The sequence below is a fragment of the Tyto alba genome, unplaced genomic scaffold, assembly GCF_018691265.1.
Source record: "Tyto alba isolate M040663 unplaced genomic scaffold, T.alba_DEE_v4.0 Super-Scaffold_8, whole genome shotgun sequence".
In the NCBI taxonomy this organism is placed as follows: domain Eukaryota; kingdom Metazoa; phylum Chordata; class Aves; order Strigiformes; family Tytonidae; genus Tyto; species Tyto alba.
Genome location: NW_024881329.1, coordinates 3,175,501 through 3,190,136, shown reverse-complemented (window position 1 = coordinate 3,190,136; position 14,636 = coordinate 3,175,501). Strand labels below are relative to the sequence as shown.

General features: G+C 57.5%; 1 protein-coding gene across 2 annotated transcripts; it reads left to right on the top strand.

Moving 5' to 3' along the window:
• The first annotated feature begins 3,004 nt into the window (after nt 1-3,004).
• On the top strand, nt 3,005-14,121 carry IFITM10 (interferon induced transmembrane protein 10). Of its 2 annotated transcripts, none has more exons than XM_042784610.1 (3): nt 3,005-3,221; nt 4,497-4,911; nt 13,215-14,121. In XM_042784610.1, the coding sequence occupies exons 1-3, from the start codon at nt 3,178-3,180 to the stop codon at nt 13,362-13,364; spliced, it is 609 nt and encodes a 202-aa protein (XP_042640544.1). In that variant the 5' UTR covers nt 3,005-3,177; the 3' UTR covers nt 13,365-14,121. The 2 variants fall into 2 exon arrangements, with proteins under 2 accessions (XP_042640544.1, XP_032840861.2); XM_032984970.2 differs by lacking the exon at nt 3,005-3,221 and adding an exon at nt 3,461-3,547.
• Nucleotides 14,122-14,636: the final 515 nt, after the last annotated feature.

Below are 14,636 nucleotides of genomic sequence, written 5' to 3'. Positions count from 1 at the left end.
TGTTAAAAGAGGTGGATTTAACCCAAAAGGGCTGGCTGGATCCTGAAAACCAATCAGGCAGCCCACCATTCTTCGGCAGCCCAAGGGGAGAACAAGTCATCCGCTGCCAAACATTTATCGACGAGAATACAAGGGCGTTGTTCCTGCTGGGGGGATTGTGCCTAAGCCTTTAATCGTGCCATGAGCACTGAACGTTGTGTCTCAGCGGGGACAATCTGAGGCTTGATCTTGGCCAAGAGCCGGGATTGTCCACCCTGGGTTTCCAGCAGGGCACAGAGAGCAGCAGCCTGTGCACAGCCCCACATTATCTTGCCCAGCAAATCCTCGGGTTTACACCCTCCCCCCCCCCCCAGTTTACTGCACCGTCTCTGCACAACTCTGGGCACGTGACAATTTAATAACTCACGCTTTATTAAATGTCTCTACTGATGGAAAGAAGAGACAATTTTTCATTACACAGCCCCTTGAATAGTAAGGGCGCTTGGCCCTGACCCTCAGGGCTGTCTTCATGGGCCTGATCCTTCAACCAACTCTGCTCAGGGCTTTGCCAAAAGCCCCTTCAGACAAGGACCTGCCCAAGGAGCGGGCGGATGAGACCCCTCGCTTACGGAGGTGACTTGCTCAGCTGGTTGGCTCAGCAATTTGTTCGGTTGGGAAACTATTTTTACTCATCATGAATGACTAAGCACGCTGGTTTGGGGGCTGGTGGCGTTTTCTTTTTTTCTGCTCTTTCTTGGATTTATTTATTTTTAGGTTCCTTTGGGAAAGCAAAGAAGCGGAGTGCAGGCTGACAGCTTAGAGGACAGAAGACAGAGATCGGGGGAAAGTGGGGAAATGGGATTTACCCCTCCAAGCCTCTGGGTACCTTACTGCTTATGGGGCTTAGCAACACACTGAGGAATTTTATAGGGGGAATAGGAAAGAGCACTCAGGAGATTGTGGGCTTTGTCCTTCGGAAAAAATCAGGGGCAGGTCCTGCTAATGGTTTTCCAGAGAGCTGGAGTCGGATTTGAGATGGAAGACTTTCTCACAGGTCTTACAGCGCTTGATTATGCCACAGCCCACATGTCTCTAACATGATTACAGGAGAACTGCTTTGGGGCAGGAAACGTCTTTCTGTTCTGTTTGTCCCGTGCTTAGCACAAGGGAATGTGGGCCTCGATGCCACGGTAATACAGGTGATTATTCATACTCACCCCAGCTTTTATTTGAAAGGCAAGTGGTTCTAGACCTTACGGTGGAGGGCTTGCACGCATGACCTGTAAAGACCCCCAGAAAATTGGAGGAGTGTTAAAATAATACAGAATATTGAGGGCTTTTATTTCTTGTGTCATTATTTTTTTAAGCCAGTTCCTTAATTTTGAAGGGTCACGGGAATGGTTTTTGAACCGGTGCTGCTGCATATATGCTGTTGTGGCCCGTGGTGATAAACCTTTCACCACTCACACTTAGCATTGAGAAAGATGATGAATTACCAACCCAAAGACCTAAATGTGCTCTGCAAATTGTGAGGTACCCAGCAAAGGGTATCCTACCTCCCTGAACCTCTCAGTCCTATTCACACCAGGGAATGCACCCGCCTCTGTTGATCCCGCGGTCCCCTACACCACACTGCTGCCACCTCTTGCCTCCTCCACACCCGCTCTTTGACCTTTTTCTCTGCTCACACTCTGTCCCTGCCTGACGTTAAGCAGAGGAGCAGCCCTACCTACGCAATCTTCCCCAGACAAGCGAACAGCCGGCTCCTCCGTAGCTCCTGTGGCAGGCAGCAAGCTGCATCCCAGGGGTTTCAGTGCTCCTCCTGAGCCTGCGGGAAGGGTGCTCTGCACAGCTGCGGGTTGCTCAGGTTTGCCCAAGCCCTCTAGAAAAGCTGATGACAGCTGGCCGCGGCTCTGCCTCTCCTGCAGACCTCTTAATCCCACAGGAACATCACTCTCACCCCAGCGCTGCTTCTGCTTCTCAGCAGCTTCTTGGAGAGAAACCCGGGTCTCGTCACAGGCAGCCGTAGCTCTAATAAAACCCTCTTTACTTTGGCAGGACCCAACGCCACTCCAGCAGCGATAAAGCCCGAACCAGAGGGCGATTTGCCCTTTTTCAACCAGCGCGGGCATCTTCAGAGGGATTAAACTGGCCTGGTGGAATCTGGAGCCCCTCCAGCTGTGTTGCATGCCCAGGGAGTGCTGTGGACGTGCAAGAAGTCCCCTCGCATCGCACCGACCCACGGGGCGCCCCTACACAGCAGCCAAACCTGCCTGTGAAAAGCCGAGTGAATTACCATCCTTCTTTCTTAGCTCAGCACTTTGTGGGTAGGCTTAAGGCATTTCCAGAGGATTTCCCTTCCCTTGCAGGTACTGCTCACGCGAACTTTTGTTTTACCCAGCCTCTTCGCAGGACTCTTGGGATTTCTCCACTCCCTTTCCCCAGCGCCCCGGCCAAACTGGCTGCTCTGCCTCCAGGCCGCCTGCACGGGGCCAGGCTCTGCTGCTGCGGGGTGACACGGCGTGTCCTCACGTCCTCACCCTCCCCGTGCCACGGCTGCGTCCTCCGGAATGACCTGCAAGCTGTCCCTGCGCGGCACCAGCTGCTCTGCAGCGTCACGTCCCTGGGGACACACACACACACACACACACACACACACACGCACATACCACAGCACCCCAGAATCGGGTTTCCACGCAGCTCCCCGGGGCAGTTGGTGAGGGGGAGCAGCGAGCCTTTCCCTGACCCTGTGCCAAGTGCACGGCCAAATCCTCCCAGGCTCGTCCATCCTTTGTGACCCCCCCACCTCCCTCCCCTAAAGCAGCCGCACGCCCCGCGCCCCGCTGCCGGGGTGCTCCCACCCCTGCCCGCACCGGGATTTGCTCAGGGTGGCAGGATTTATCGCCCCACACGCAGGATTTATCCCCTTTCCATTCACCCCCCACGACTGGAGCACTTTTTTTTTTGTTTGTTTTTTTTCCCCCCCCACCCCCCGGCGCTGCATTGCTGCCACCTCCCCTTTGTCACGCAGTCCCAATCGTCCCCACACGCCCCTGCCACGCTTGCTTTAGGTTTTCACCCAGGCCCACGGGAGCGAACCCACAGCCCCCGGCTGCAGCGAGTCCCCACCGCAAAGGTCTCTGTGGGTGATGCTGGGGGGGGGAACCGGGCCGAGCATCCCCTCCGGAGGCCCAGGAGATGCCCTTCTCCAGCCAGCGCTACCAGGATGCTCCAAGCAGGAGGTGACGTCCCCGTGGGGGGGGACACGAGGAGAAAGGCTGAGACACGGAGGAGCTCTCCTGCGTGAAGCGCGTTCGGGGGGGAGGGAGGGGGCTGCAGGTTGACCTTGCCATCCCCTAACTCCCCCCCCTGCCCACCCCTCGCCCTTGGGAGCCCTCCCCCCCCCCCCGGCCCCCCCCCCTCCGCAAGTCCCGCACCGAGGAAGCCGAGCCGGAGGCAGCGCAGAGCCGGATATGCAGCGACTCCCCGCATCCCTCCTTGTGAGTATCCCTCGCTCCTCCTGATGCCTTCGGAGGAGACGGATGGACGGACGGACAGACAGCCGGAGGTGGACTAGTCTCTCCTATTTACAAAGCTGGCGGGGGGGGGGGGGGGGGAGGAAGCCTCTTCCCACATCCCTTCCCCATCCTCTGTCTTCATCCCCTCTTCTTCCTCCTCTCCGGCTACGATATTCTCTGCCACACACCCTAAAAAAAACAAAACCAAAAAAAAAACAAAACCAAAAACAACAACAACAAAAAAAACCCAAACAAAAAAAAACAACGGGGGAGGGGGGACCTGCTGGCAGGTGGAAGGAATCGAGAAATACAATCCCATCTGGAATCCCGCAGAGACGAGGATTTAGCCAAAAAAAAAAAAATAAAAAAAAATCCCCCCCCCCAAAATAAAACCTCCAGGAGGGAGGGCGAGGGGCCGCGCTGCTCTGCCGCACCGGAGCCCCGCTCCCGGCATGGGACAGAAAGCCCCGACAGACAGACAGACAGACGGGCGGGGGGGGGGCGGCGCTGCGGGGGGAGGGGGGGGGGGGCTGCAGCGCGGCTCAGCTGGCAACTCCCCCGGACCCCCCCCCCCCCAGCTCCTCCCAAGTGTTTTTTTCCGCTTGTATTTGTTTCCCTTTTTTTTTTTTTTTTTTTTTTTTTTTTTCCGACTGTATTTTCCCACTCGTGACTCGGGCGCGGGTCACGCAGGACAGCATCAGCGGCGCGGGAGGCGGAGGCGGGGGGGGGGGATGCTGCCGCCGCTGCCCGGGTGTAGCGGAGCTCCCTCCCCCCGCCTGCCCTCCTCCCCTCCCTCCCTCCTCTGCCCACTCCCTCACTCCTCTCCCTGCTCTCTCCTCTGTCTCCCGGTCCCTCTCTCTCTCCTGCCTTCCCCCCGCATCTCCCCTTTTCTGCTCCTTCTACCCCTTTTTCTTCTCCCCCCTTCATCCCCACCCCCACCCCCCCCCCCCCATCCCCTCACCCCCCGTTTTTCACGGGGGGGTGCTTTTGCTTTGCCAGGGCAGAGCGCGGTGACGCCGCGGCAGCCACCACGGAGAGGACACAGGACCCCCCCCTGGGCCCGCCGTGCCCCTTCGAGGGGGTGGCCTGGACCCCGAGACCCCCCCAGGCCCCCCCCCAGGGCTGCTTCGCCTGCATCGCCAAGCCCCCGGCTCTCCGGCAAGCTTCGCCCGTCCTGTCTCCTTCTTCTGCCGTTTATCTCATGGAGAGCAAGAGCTGCAAAGGGGACAGCCTGCGGCCGGCGGTCCCGTGCAAGCACTCGGTGGAGAAGAAGACGATGACCAACCCCACCACCGTCATCGAAATCTACCCCGACACCACCGAGGTGAACGACTATTATCTCTGGTCCATCTTCAACTTCGTATACCTCAACTTCTGCTGCCTCGGCTTCATCGCCTTGGCCTATTCCTTGAAAGTGAGTACTGAGCGCGAGGCGCAGGGCGAGGGGTGGCCGGAGAAGGGGGGGCGGGGGGGGGGGGGGGAAGCGTCTGAAGGTTGTGCCTGATGGAAATCCCATCTTTGCCACCCAAATGAGAGGTTGCAGCCGCCGGGGATGGGGAGAGCGGAGGTGTTTTTCAGAGTGTTTGCTTCGCTGACTTGCTCCGGGCACCCTCGGCGGCTCCTCTGGACGGCGGCGACGCGGGGCTGGCTTGGCTCATGGCACACCCGCAGGCACCCCGGCACTCGGTCCTTTCTTTGGGATCTTGTCGGTTAAAGATTGTCAGGACAGGATCCCGCAGCGGCGGCTGCTCGGGCAGAAGCCCTAAGAAGCAGCCGGCCAGGATCAGCCGGTGCCTGGCAAGTTGCAGGACTGGGGAGAGGCTGCCAAGGTGCAGGGCAATCCTGCCCGTTCCCTTCTTGTCCTCTAATTAAAACACCAGAGCTGGTGGCCACCTCACCCCCTCCCCAAGCCCTATAAATCCCAAGGCAAGCCTAGAGACCTGCCAGCAGCGTGGGAACGGGCCCCCGGTAGCCGAGGAGGTGGAAGAGAGTGCGAGGGGGGGGCTTCACACAGCCTGGGGGCTGGGGATGGGGGGGAAATGGAGCTGTGCTGATGGAGAGGGCGGTGGCGTGGGCACAGCCTGTGATGGGGAGGGGACCAGGTCACTCCCAGTAGCTGCGGGGATGGGCAGCGGGGGACAGGGATGGTGCCCAGCAAACAGGCAGCCCCTGGGTAGCTGCCGGGAGAGGGGCCTGGGCTGCCCTCCCCTTCCCGGCCTGCCAGACTCAAAACTAACTGAATGGATGTGCCGAGAGCCCGGGGCGGCTGGGTGGCCCCGGAGAGGAGCTAGCTGATTTGGTTTGGCAGGCAGCATTTAGAGGAAGGCCAGGGCGCAGACGGGCTTCGTCACAGAAGCGGATCAATTAACCCCATCCAGCCCCCGCGAGCTGGACCACGGGTGCCCAGCGCTGCGAGGAGGCTGCTCCCGAGCCCGTGGGTCTCCGGCGTGAGACCCGTGCCCGGGGCTCGCCCAGCACCGGCACCACGGTGCCTGCCTCAGTTTCCCCTTCCCCGAGATGGGAGGTGAGCACCCATCCACCGCCCGTGCATCAAGCTTTGCTGCTGCCTGGGCGAGGCGTTTAATAGCTTAAGCCACGCTGGGGCTGAGCATCCCCACAAGCAGGGCTGACCCAAGGGCGAGTCCAGGCAGCAGCAGCCTAACACGAGTGAGGGGAGGGAGTGCCTTAACACCCCACGCTCTTTTAGCTAGTGAGGGAGGAAACTGGCTTCCTCCTTGTTTTCTTATGTCTTTGCTCATCTGAATTTGCCTTTAACGATCGGCATCTTTCCCGTGCAGGAGGCACGGTCGCGGCAGGCTGAGAAAGGGTGTCATGTCACTGGGACGTGGCGGGAGCTACAGCGGGTGTCTGGGTAGATGTGGTCCCTCTGCTGCGGCCAGCAGCGGGGGCAGGACAGCCTGAGGACAGGGCTGACCCACCCCCAGGGGACAGGACGGAGTAGGGTTTGCCACCTGCAAGGTTTTTAAAGGCCGGACCCTTCACTATCCTTGACACGAGGTGGAAGGAAGGGCAAAGCCCAGAAGTAACCTGCGGCCAGAGCTTCACGCTGGGGCAGAGGAGTGGGCTCAGCATCTGGCTGCAAAGTCTCAGAGGACATAAACTCCAGCGTGAAAAAAAGGCAGCAGTGGTAAGGGAAGACAAATGAGCAAATTTGCTCCGAATTAGGGAAAGGAAAATCGTAAATGACTGTCAAAAACCAGCCTTGGCTTTCGGACTGAGGAGACTGTAGGTGATCGGATGTAATGGTGGTACCCAAACAGACATGGAGCTGAGCGGGTAGAAATAACCCTGCTCTGGTCTTGGAGCTCCCCAGTGGCTGTGGCTCAGTGGCAGGGGGAAAACAGAAACAGAACGTCCCTCAGAGGCACAGGACACAGCTAGCAAGTGGCTGAAGGGATGGCAAGTGCCCTCACAGGCTGCTGTTGGGATGGGTGGTGGGGCATTAGCAGAAAGTCTGTCCTGGGGAAAACCGCTGGGATGTTAAGAAAGATGGGATCCTTCCCCGGTCTTCACAGCATCCGGTCCGGGCTGGATGCTTCTCCGAAGCCCGTTGTTTCCATCTCTTTTACAGTCAATCAGGTTTATCCCAGAAGTTCAGAGAAAGCAGAGCCAAAGCAAGAAATGCCCTGGGGACAGATGTCCCTTTAAACGGACTTCTCTTGTTCCTCTGCAATTGAACTGAATGACAGTTGAACAGCAGATACTTAAGTCCCAGCCTTTCTAGGATGTCTGTGCTCTGCAGAGGCTGAGCAAGGTGCTGTGGGAGGGAGAGGAGGAGAGCAGCACCTTCCCCTCCCTGAGCCTGTTCTGGGACCTCTGACAGCAGAGCCCTCGGCCAGTGGAGCACAGGTTTCCTGGCTGAAGGGCCATCAGTGCGCTGATGGCATTAAACAGTTCCTGGGTTACTGTTTTTGCATTTCCTTTAAATAACTGAAGCATCTAGCAACCTCAGGAGTCATTGTTTTCATTATCAGAAATAGCATTTTCAGTACCCTGCCATAAACATCATCTGCTTTTGCCAGATTCATACTGTTAATAAAGCAGTAGCTCCTTCATGCTCCAAGTCCGTGAGGTGTTTCATTATACATCTTAGCACACCCTCGTATTTCCACCGGTTTCAGCAGCATAATGCCCACACTGGAAGCTAGATGTATGCTTAGGTACATTTGAATATTACCATAAAGCTGTCTCCTTCCCCATGCCCACTTTTATTGGTTTCAGCCACAGCTGGGAAAACTGTATCTCCATGTCTGCCTTCTAGATTTCTTTCTGCAGGGAAATGCTATTTCATGGTGATCACCGTTTCCTAAAAAATGCTGAAAAAAACACCCCAGCACCAAAAGAATTTATGCTCTTATTCAAAGAAATACATGAAGTCAGGTGAGGGCAGAGACCGTGACATCTCAGCCAAGTACTCTGTGTGACAGACATCCCAGGCAAGCGCGCTGAATAAGAGTGTGACGACACGCTTCATCTTTATTTACAGCCATAGCGGGCCAGATCCTCAGCAGGCACAGATTTCTGGGCTGCAACAGAGTCGCATCGACTCATGTATCCCTCCAGGGGTTATTTCTAGCCTCTCAGGCTTCTCAAGGTCAGCCTCCCGGAGCGCAAGCAAGGCGCTCGCGTGTAACTGTTAAGCGTGTGTTGGTGGTGCTGGGGAAGAACAGCTAAAACAGCAGGACCAGGGAAGTTAGAAACCCTAAAGTCACCTGAACCCCTGCCCAGCACAGATGCGAGGATCACCCCAACGGCGACGCTCTGGATTCAGTTGGTTTTGATCAGGAGCAAATGCCGTGGCCTGCTATTTGGCAGCTCCCTGCCTCTCTCCGTCCCAGCTCAGAGCAGCAGTGGCTGGTGCATCGGCGCCGCTGGCAGATCTCGCTTCAGTCGTTAGGATGTCCGTCTCCGGAGATCACCGGGGCGAGCCAGGTCCCCCTCAGTACCCATCGTGCCGTCAGAGGAGCTGGGATCTGAGACGAGCCGCGGCACGGATGTCTTGCTGTGGCTGTATGGAGACGGCAAGAAGCCCTGCTGGCTTTTTAAGCCCCAGCAGCAGCCCGGGGGGGTTGCTCGCAGCGGTTTCCTGCCCCTCGAGGCCAGTGAAATACGCGCTGCGATAGCATCCCGGGAGAGATGAGCTCTCCTGCCTGCTCTCTGCCCAGGATCGGGCACGCAACTCCGGGCATGGCCGTTTGCCTTCCCCTCTTGCCACTTGTTGATCTTCTCTATTTCAAGAGGAAGAAAGCCGGCACAAATCCGTAACTATTTATTAACCCCAAGAAGCAGAGAGGCTGCGGCGCCCAACCTCTCAGGCAGGCTCTCAGCCTGCTTTCCAGGAGGAGCAGTGGTTTACGGAGGTGGGGGAAAATGCAGGGGTGACAGCCCCATGACACCGGCGCCGGCGGGGTGGAGGTGCGCGGGCTGGAGAGCTCTTGACCAATTCACAGAGCAAATAAATCCAAGGATCCTCGCCAGAGCTCCTTATGTGTAGGGACACAGAGCTCTGCACAGAAATGGTTTTACAGACAACCAGCTGTGGCCTGCATGCTAAAAGCCAGGCTGCCTTAAATACAGCCTCATTAGGCTCATTATCAACAAACCGTTCGTCTCCTCCTGCAAGCTGAGGCAGCACTTTGTACTCACACAGCAAGTTCCCCGCTCCCAAAAATGAGAGGGGCCAAGCCCCAGAGCAGAGAGAGGGGAAGCGGCTGCTGGGGAAGGGACCGGGAAGGAGCGGGGTGGTAGGAGCCAAGGGGTGCGCTTGGAGAGGAAGCTGAAGGCGAAACCCCAAGGGGAGGAAGAGCAGGGAACAGTGGGCAGAGGGAGGAGAGAAAGTGTCCTTGGGCATTGGCATGCTGGAGGTGTTGGAGGACACGGTGAGCTGGAGATGTTGGAGGACAAGGTGAGGCAGAGATGGTGCAGGACAAGGCGAGCTGCGGGGAGGTGACGGGCAAGCAGGGATGGAGGGAAAGGCCACCTCCACCTTTTCCTGGTGGGAGAAGAGAGGAGGAAGGTTTGCACGTTAAAGCACGGAACTGAGCTGTGTTTCATGGAAGGTCAGGCATGGAAGAGGAAAGGAACCATATAAGTTGCCAAGCCAGACCAGAGGTGAGTTCTGCCTTGTCCAGGGTGGGGTCTCCAAAGTGGCCACCACACAGTGCTTTGGGGTGCCCAGGGAAACCCCACAGTCAGCAGATTTAATGGTCCTTACGCTTCAGACATCTCGGTACAAAGCAGGACCAAAGATCCCCATCTAATTTTAGTCAATGTGAGAAGGGTCAAAGTGATGATGAGTAAAGGGTGTGTGACTAAGGAAACATCACACCTGGGTCTGGCGGGGGTGGGGTTAGCTTTGTGACATTGGGGACTTGTCCCTCGCCGTGCTTCACCTCTTTGGCTATGGAAGGAAGCAACTTCCAGGGCTCCCAGAAGCTCACGCATCAGCTGCCAGCACATTATGGTGATGGTGGCCACAGGAGCATGAAAATAGGAAAAGCTGAGGTTGGGCTGTGAGAAAGACACCGGCATCTCCTTAAGGACAAAGCAGGGAAGGAGCTGAAACATTTATCTGCTCTCCAGGAGAGCTCCTCCTCCAGAGCCCAGCTCAAGTGCCACAGCAGGACGTTAAAGGGAGACATCTGGGAGCATCTGGGGGTGCAAAGGCAGGCAGGAGGAGGTGAGGCCACCCTGGAGAGATGCGGGAGGCTGGGGCTGCGCATGGTTTGGAAGGAGAAACATCTTTCCATTGCATTTGCGTGCCACAGGGGCCCTGGCACTTCTCCGGTGCTTAAAGGCTCCATTGCAATATAAATGATAATGGACAGTAAGGGGTGATTTGCATGGGGGTGACCGCTGAGACTGTAAGGCGAATGGGGAAAATATAAAGGAGGAGAGAAAGGGGACCTAGGACTTGTTGAGGGTGAGGGGTCCAGGCGACCAAGGTCAGAGCAGCTGGAGTGGAGCCAAGGGAAGGGAAAGGGCAGGGGGCTGCCAGAGGCAGGGGATGCGGGCAGAGCAGCCTGTGCCACTGGGGTTGGCAGGAGTGGGTGCGTGGAACCGGCCGGAGGGGCAGGGAGAGGAGGCAGGCAGGTGCCCTTTGTCAGGAGTCAAAGGCGGCTGTCGTACCATCGTTTGGGCCCAAGGAGCAGGAAAGAGAAGAGATGGGATGGAGAAAAAAAAAAAAAAAAAAGGAACCGGTAGGAAATGGTGGTACTGGGGAGAGGGCAGCCCCGGGTGCCCCTTGCTAGAGATGCTCGCAGCAGCAGGACTGGAGCAGGGCCAAAGGGAGAGCTGGGGGAAAGTCAAGGACGGGCGCTGCTGAAGTGTGCCGTGGGAAAGACCTAAAGCACGGGTCACGAGTGTGAGCTGGTGTCAAGTGGGAGAGGCTGCTGGGAACACTGGGAGAGGGCTGGGCATGGAAATCAGGGTGGCGGGGTGCACTGGGGACAGGAAGGAGCAGGAGGAAAAGAGTGGGAGAGAGCTCCTGGGGCCAAGAAGAATTGGCCCCACAAAGGCAAAGCAAGCAGCTCGGCTGCGGGAGGGTTGCAGGGCTCGGTGTGCCGGCCACGCTGGTCTGCTGGAAAAACTTCTGCCTGCCTGGCAAACACTGATGGCAAACACCGGCTTGCCTGCAGCAGAGAACGACCTCTCCCAGCCGCCGCTGGGTTACGGCGGAGGAAGGGGCAAAAGGCATTTGCTCTGCGCAGGGTTTGCCTCCGGCAGCTCTGCCGCTGCAAAGAGGAAAGCGCGTGAGAGCTTCAAAGAGCCTGTGGGGAGCAGCGGCCGGGATTTCTGGCCTGAATCTGGCACCCCTGGGGCTCTGGCTGCAGGGACCTCCACGCTTCTCACCGGTGGGTGAGGAGGTGCCAGCTGCCCGGCGCTGCTGCGCCCAGAGGTCTGTGGGAGGATGCCAAACCTACCAGATGATTTCAAAGGTGAGTCATCCCAGACCCGCAGCTGACACAAAAAAGGCGTGCGGGTTCCCAAGCTGCCGTCCCAGAGGTCATCTCTGCTGCTGGGAGCACCAGCCGAGCGTGCCACAGAGCCACGTGCGGTCTGTGACTGTCCTCTGTCCCCTCGCCCAGAAGTAGCTGGGGGGGGGCTGACGGGTGGATGGCCCCGGCTCCAGCTGCGGGCTCCCAGGAGTGGAGTGCAACACAGGCCGAGGACACGACACCACAGGGTTTAACGTGAGGAGGGAAACGGAGCTCTCGTTCTCGCCAAGGTGCGGGCCTCGTGCCAGCAGCAGCCTCCCTACCCACCGTCAAGGGTTAATGAAGAGCAGGGGGTGCTTGTGCAGAGAGGTCCTCGCTGGTGGGACGGAGGAGGGGACATTGCTTGAGGGTCTGAGAAGTGGTTTTGGAGGCCTCGTGAAGCAGCATGGCTCAGTGAGAACGAGGGGTTCAGCAACCCGTCCCCATATCCAGCAAGTTGCACGAGGTTGTCAGGACAGCCCCGTGGGTAAGCGCTGCAGAGGGGGGAGAGAGAAAAAACCACTCTGACGTCGTCTGAATCTGTCGCAGAGTCTTTTCGGAAAGCTCCCAGTCGATGAAAGCCTTTTAATATTTCTAGTTAGGACTCTTGGCGTTGGTATCCTGGCGCCAGAGGACGATGCGGGCGCTGCCACGCCGTGCCAGCCCCTGGACGCCCGCTCGGATACGGGAAAGGGGGAGTAAAGTCCCCGGGTCCTTTGGTCCCCCGTCCTCGCTGCTCCAGTTGCTTGGAGGAGTTTGGGGACAGGGTCACTTCCCTGCTGGGAAGCCAGACCCCTCGTCCGCTGGGCTCAGACTGCAGAGCTGCTGCTGGCGGGCAGTGCCATCCGCTGCCTGGCTGTGCCATCTGCTGCCCGACGAGGCCGTTGCTCCCTGGCAGTGCCAGCGCTGCCTGCCAGTGGTATTTGCTGCCTGGCGATGCCATCTGCTGCCCAGTCGTGCCACGCACAGCCCGGCAGTCTGGAGAAGAAAAGGTGGGGACAGGCCAGCGACAGGGACACGCACAATCCTTACCCACTGCAGAGCTGTCCCGAGGCGAGCCCATGAAAGTCCCAGCCCGCAGGATAACGAAGAGAGCAAACCGCGCTGTCAGGATTGAAAACTGCCAGTGGCAGAGACGCTACACGAGCCGCATAAGACCTGCAAAAGGAACTCGTTAACCCAGGGCTGCTTAATATGCTGGAGGCTCGTGCGCAGCCCCGGAGCTGCAGTAGGATGCCGTGCCAGGTTTCGCCCGCTCAGCCCCTCGGCGCAGGCGGAGGCACAGGGACGCACACCGAAACCACAGCCGGCCGGGCGAGCCGAATCCCGGGGCTGGGGGGGCCGCGGCGGGGAGGATGCTTTAGTGCCCTTGTGCGTGGGGTGCACGGCCGCACCCCAAGTTCCCCTGTGCACCTTCGGGCTCAAAATGACACTGGTTGGTAACAGCGGCAGGTCACTCTTCCAGTGACTTCTCCGCTCCCCGGGGGTTTCCAGCACACAGGTATGACAGTGCTTGGCTTCACAAGCTCAATCTGTAGCAGAGCTGGGGTGCAAACCTCACCTTGGAGTGTTTTACGGCACCCCAAGCGTTCACATGCAAAGAGGCCCAGCCCAGCCCTCATCCACTACACAGGTGCCCTGCGTTGGGTCTTGCATGAAACAAGTTAAGTCTTTTATGCATCTCCCAATTATTTTATTTAATCATTTTGTTTGGTCTTAGGTCCGGGATAAGAAACTCCTCAATGACTTAAATGGAGCAGTTGAAGATGCCAAGACAGCCCGGCTTTTTAACATCACCAGCTCAGCCCTTGCCACCTTCTGTATCATCCTTATCTTCATCTTCCTGCGATACCCCCTCACTGACTACTAGAGTGAGGCCAACAGCAGCGGCCGCCGCCAAAATGCCTCTATGCCAGAAGTGTCTGCAGTTGTTTCTCGTAGCAAGGACGCAAAAAAAAAAAAAAAAAACCCAAAACACTCCACCTTGATTGAAAAAAAAAAAAAAAAAAAAAAAAAGACAATTAAATACATAAATAAAAATCGAGTGAGTTCATCAGCCCAGCTGAGCATACCCTTCCTGCCCCCAAATAGTACGTGAACTGCCGTAGGAAAGGGTCTCACTCTTACACATGTAGAGGGAGAAAAATAGACCAAGAAATATTTATTTTATGGCTGACAAGCCGTGTGACAAGAGCCTGCCAAGCCCAGAGCGACGCAGGCCTGGCGACAGAGAGCTGATCTCTGGGGAGCAGTGGGGTCCTGCCCAGCACATGCAGTGAGGGATGGGGACCACGGCAGGGCTGGCTCACAACATATCAGGTGTGTTCAGAACGCCCCACCACCCCCCGACATCCAGGGGCTTCTTCTTTTCCTTTTCCTCTCTTGAATTTCACCCACTGGTTCGAATAACTCCCAACCCCTGGAGAGCTGAGGGTGTTAGGAAGTTCATGCTAGGGAGTCCCAAAGCCTCCAGAGAAACCCCAAAGTGTTAAAGGGCAGGTTTCTCCTCGGGATCTCCCGGCAGTGCTGAGAAGGAAGGCACCTCCTGGAGAACTCACCTAAGCCCCCTAAACCGAGTGCTACTGTATTTCTGTAAACAGTCAATAAAAGATACCTCTGATATCTGATGCTGATGGGTTAATTCCTTCCTTAGGAGGGCTGGGCTCCTGGTCCCTACGGGCTGGCAAGAGAAAACGCTAATGTCACCAGTGGCTGCTTGGGAGAGATTTAAAGCGGGAGTGAGGGATGCTGCTGCAGGTCGGGGCCGCACGCAGCCGTGAAGGAGGGCGCAGCTCCAGATTTAAGAGCAGAGACCTCAGCGACTCCCGTGATGGTTGATCGATGGCAAGCAGGCAGAGGCGGCCGAGTGGGCAGGTCTCCCCTCCCCTGCTAGGACCAGTGTTGAAGATGATGGAAATAAATCGCCGCGGTCTGAACCTGCTGCTGCCACAGCACTTCCCGGGGTGGTTGCCGGGAGCCAGGCTCCGGAGACGCCGCGCCTTTGCCGCTGAACGAGGCAGGAGCTCAGAGCCCTTCCCGGTAGCTGCCTGCCGTGCTACAAATCAACACACCTTGATTTGAAACCACCACAAATGAATGGCAAGGCCAGGACTAAAACACAGCTTTTCAGCCCCTCTTGATT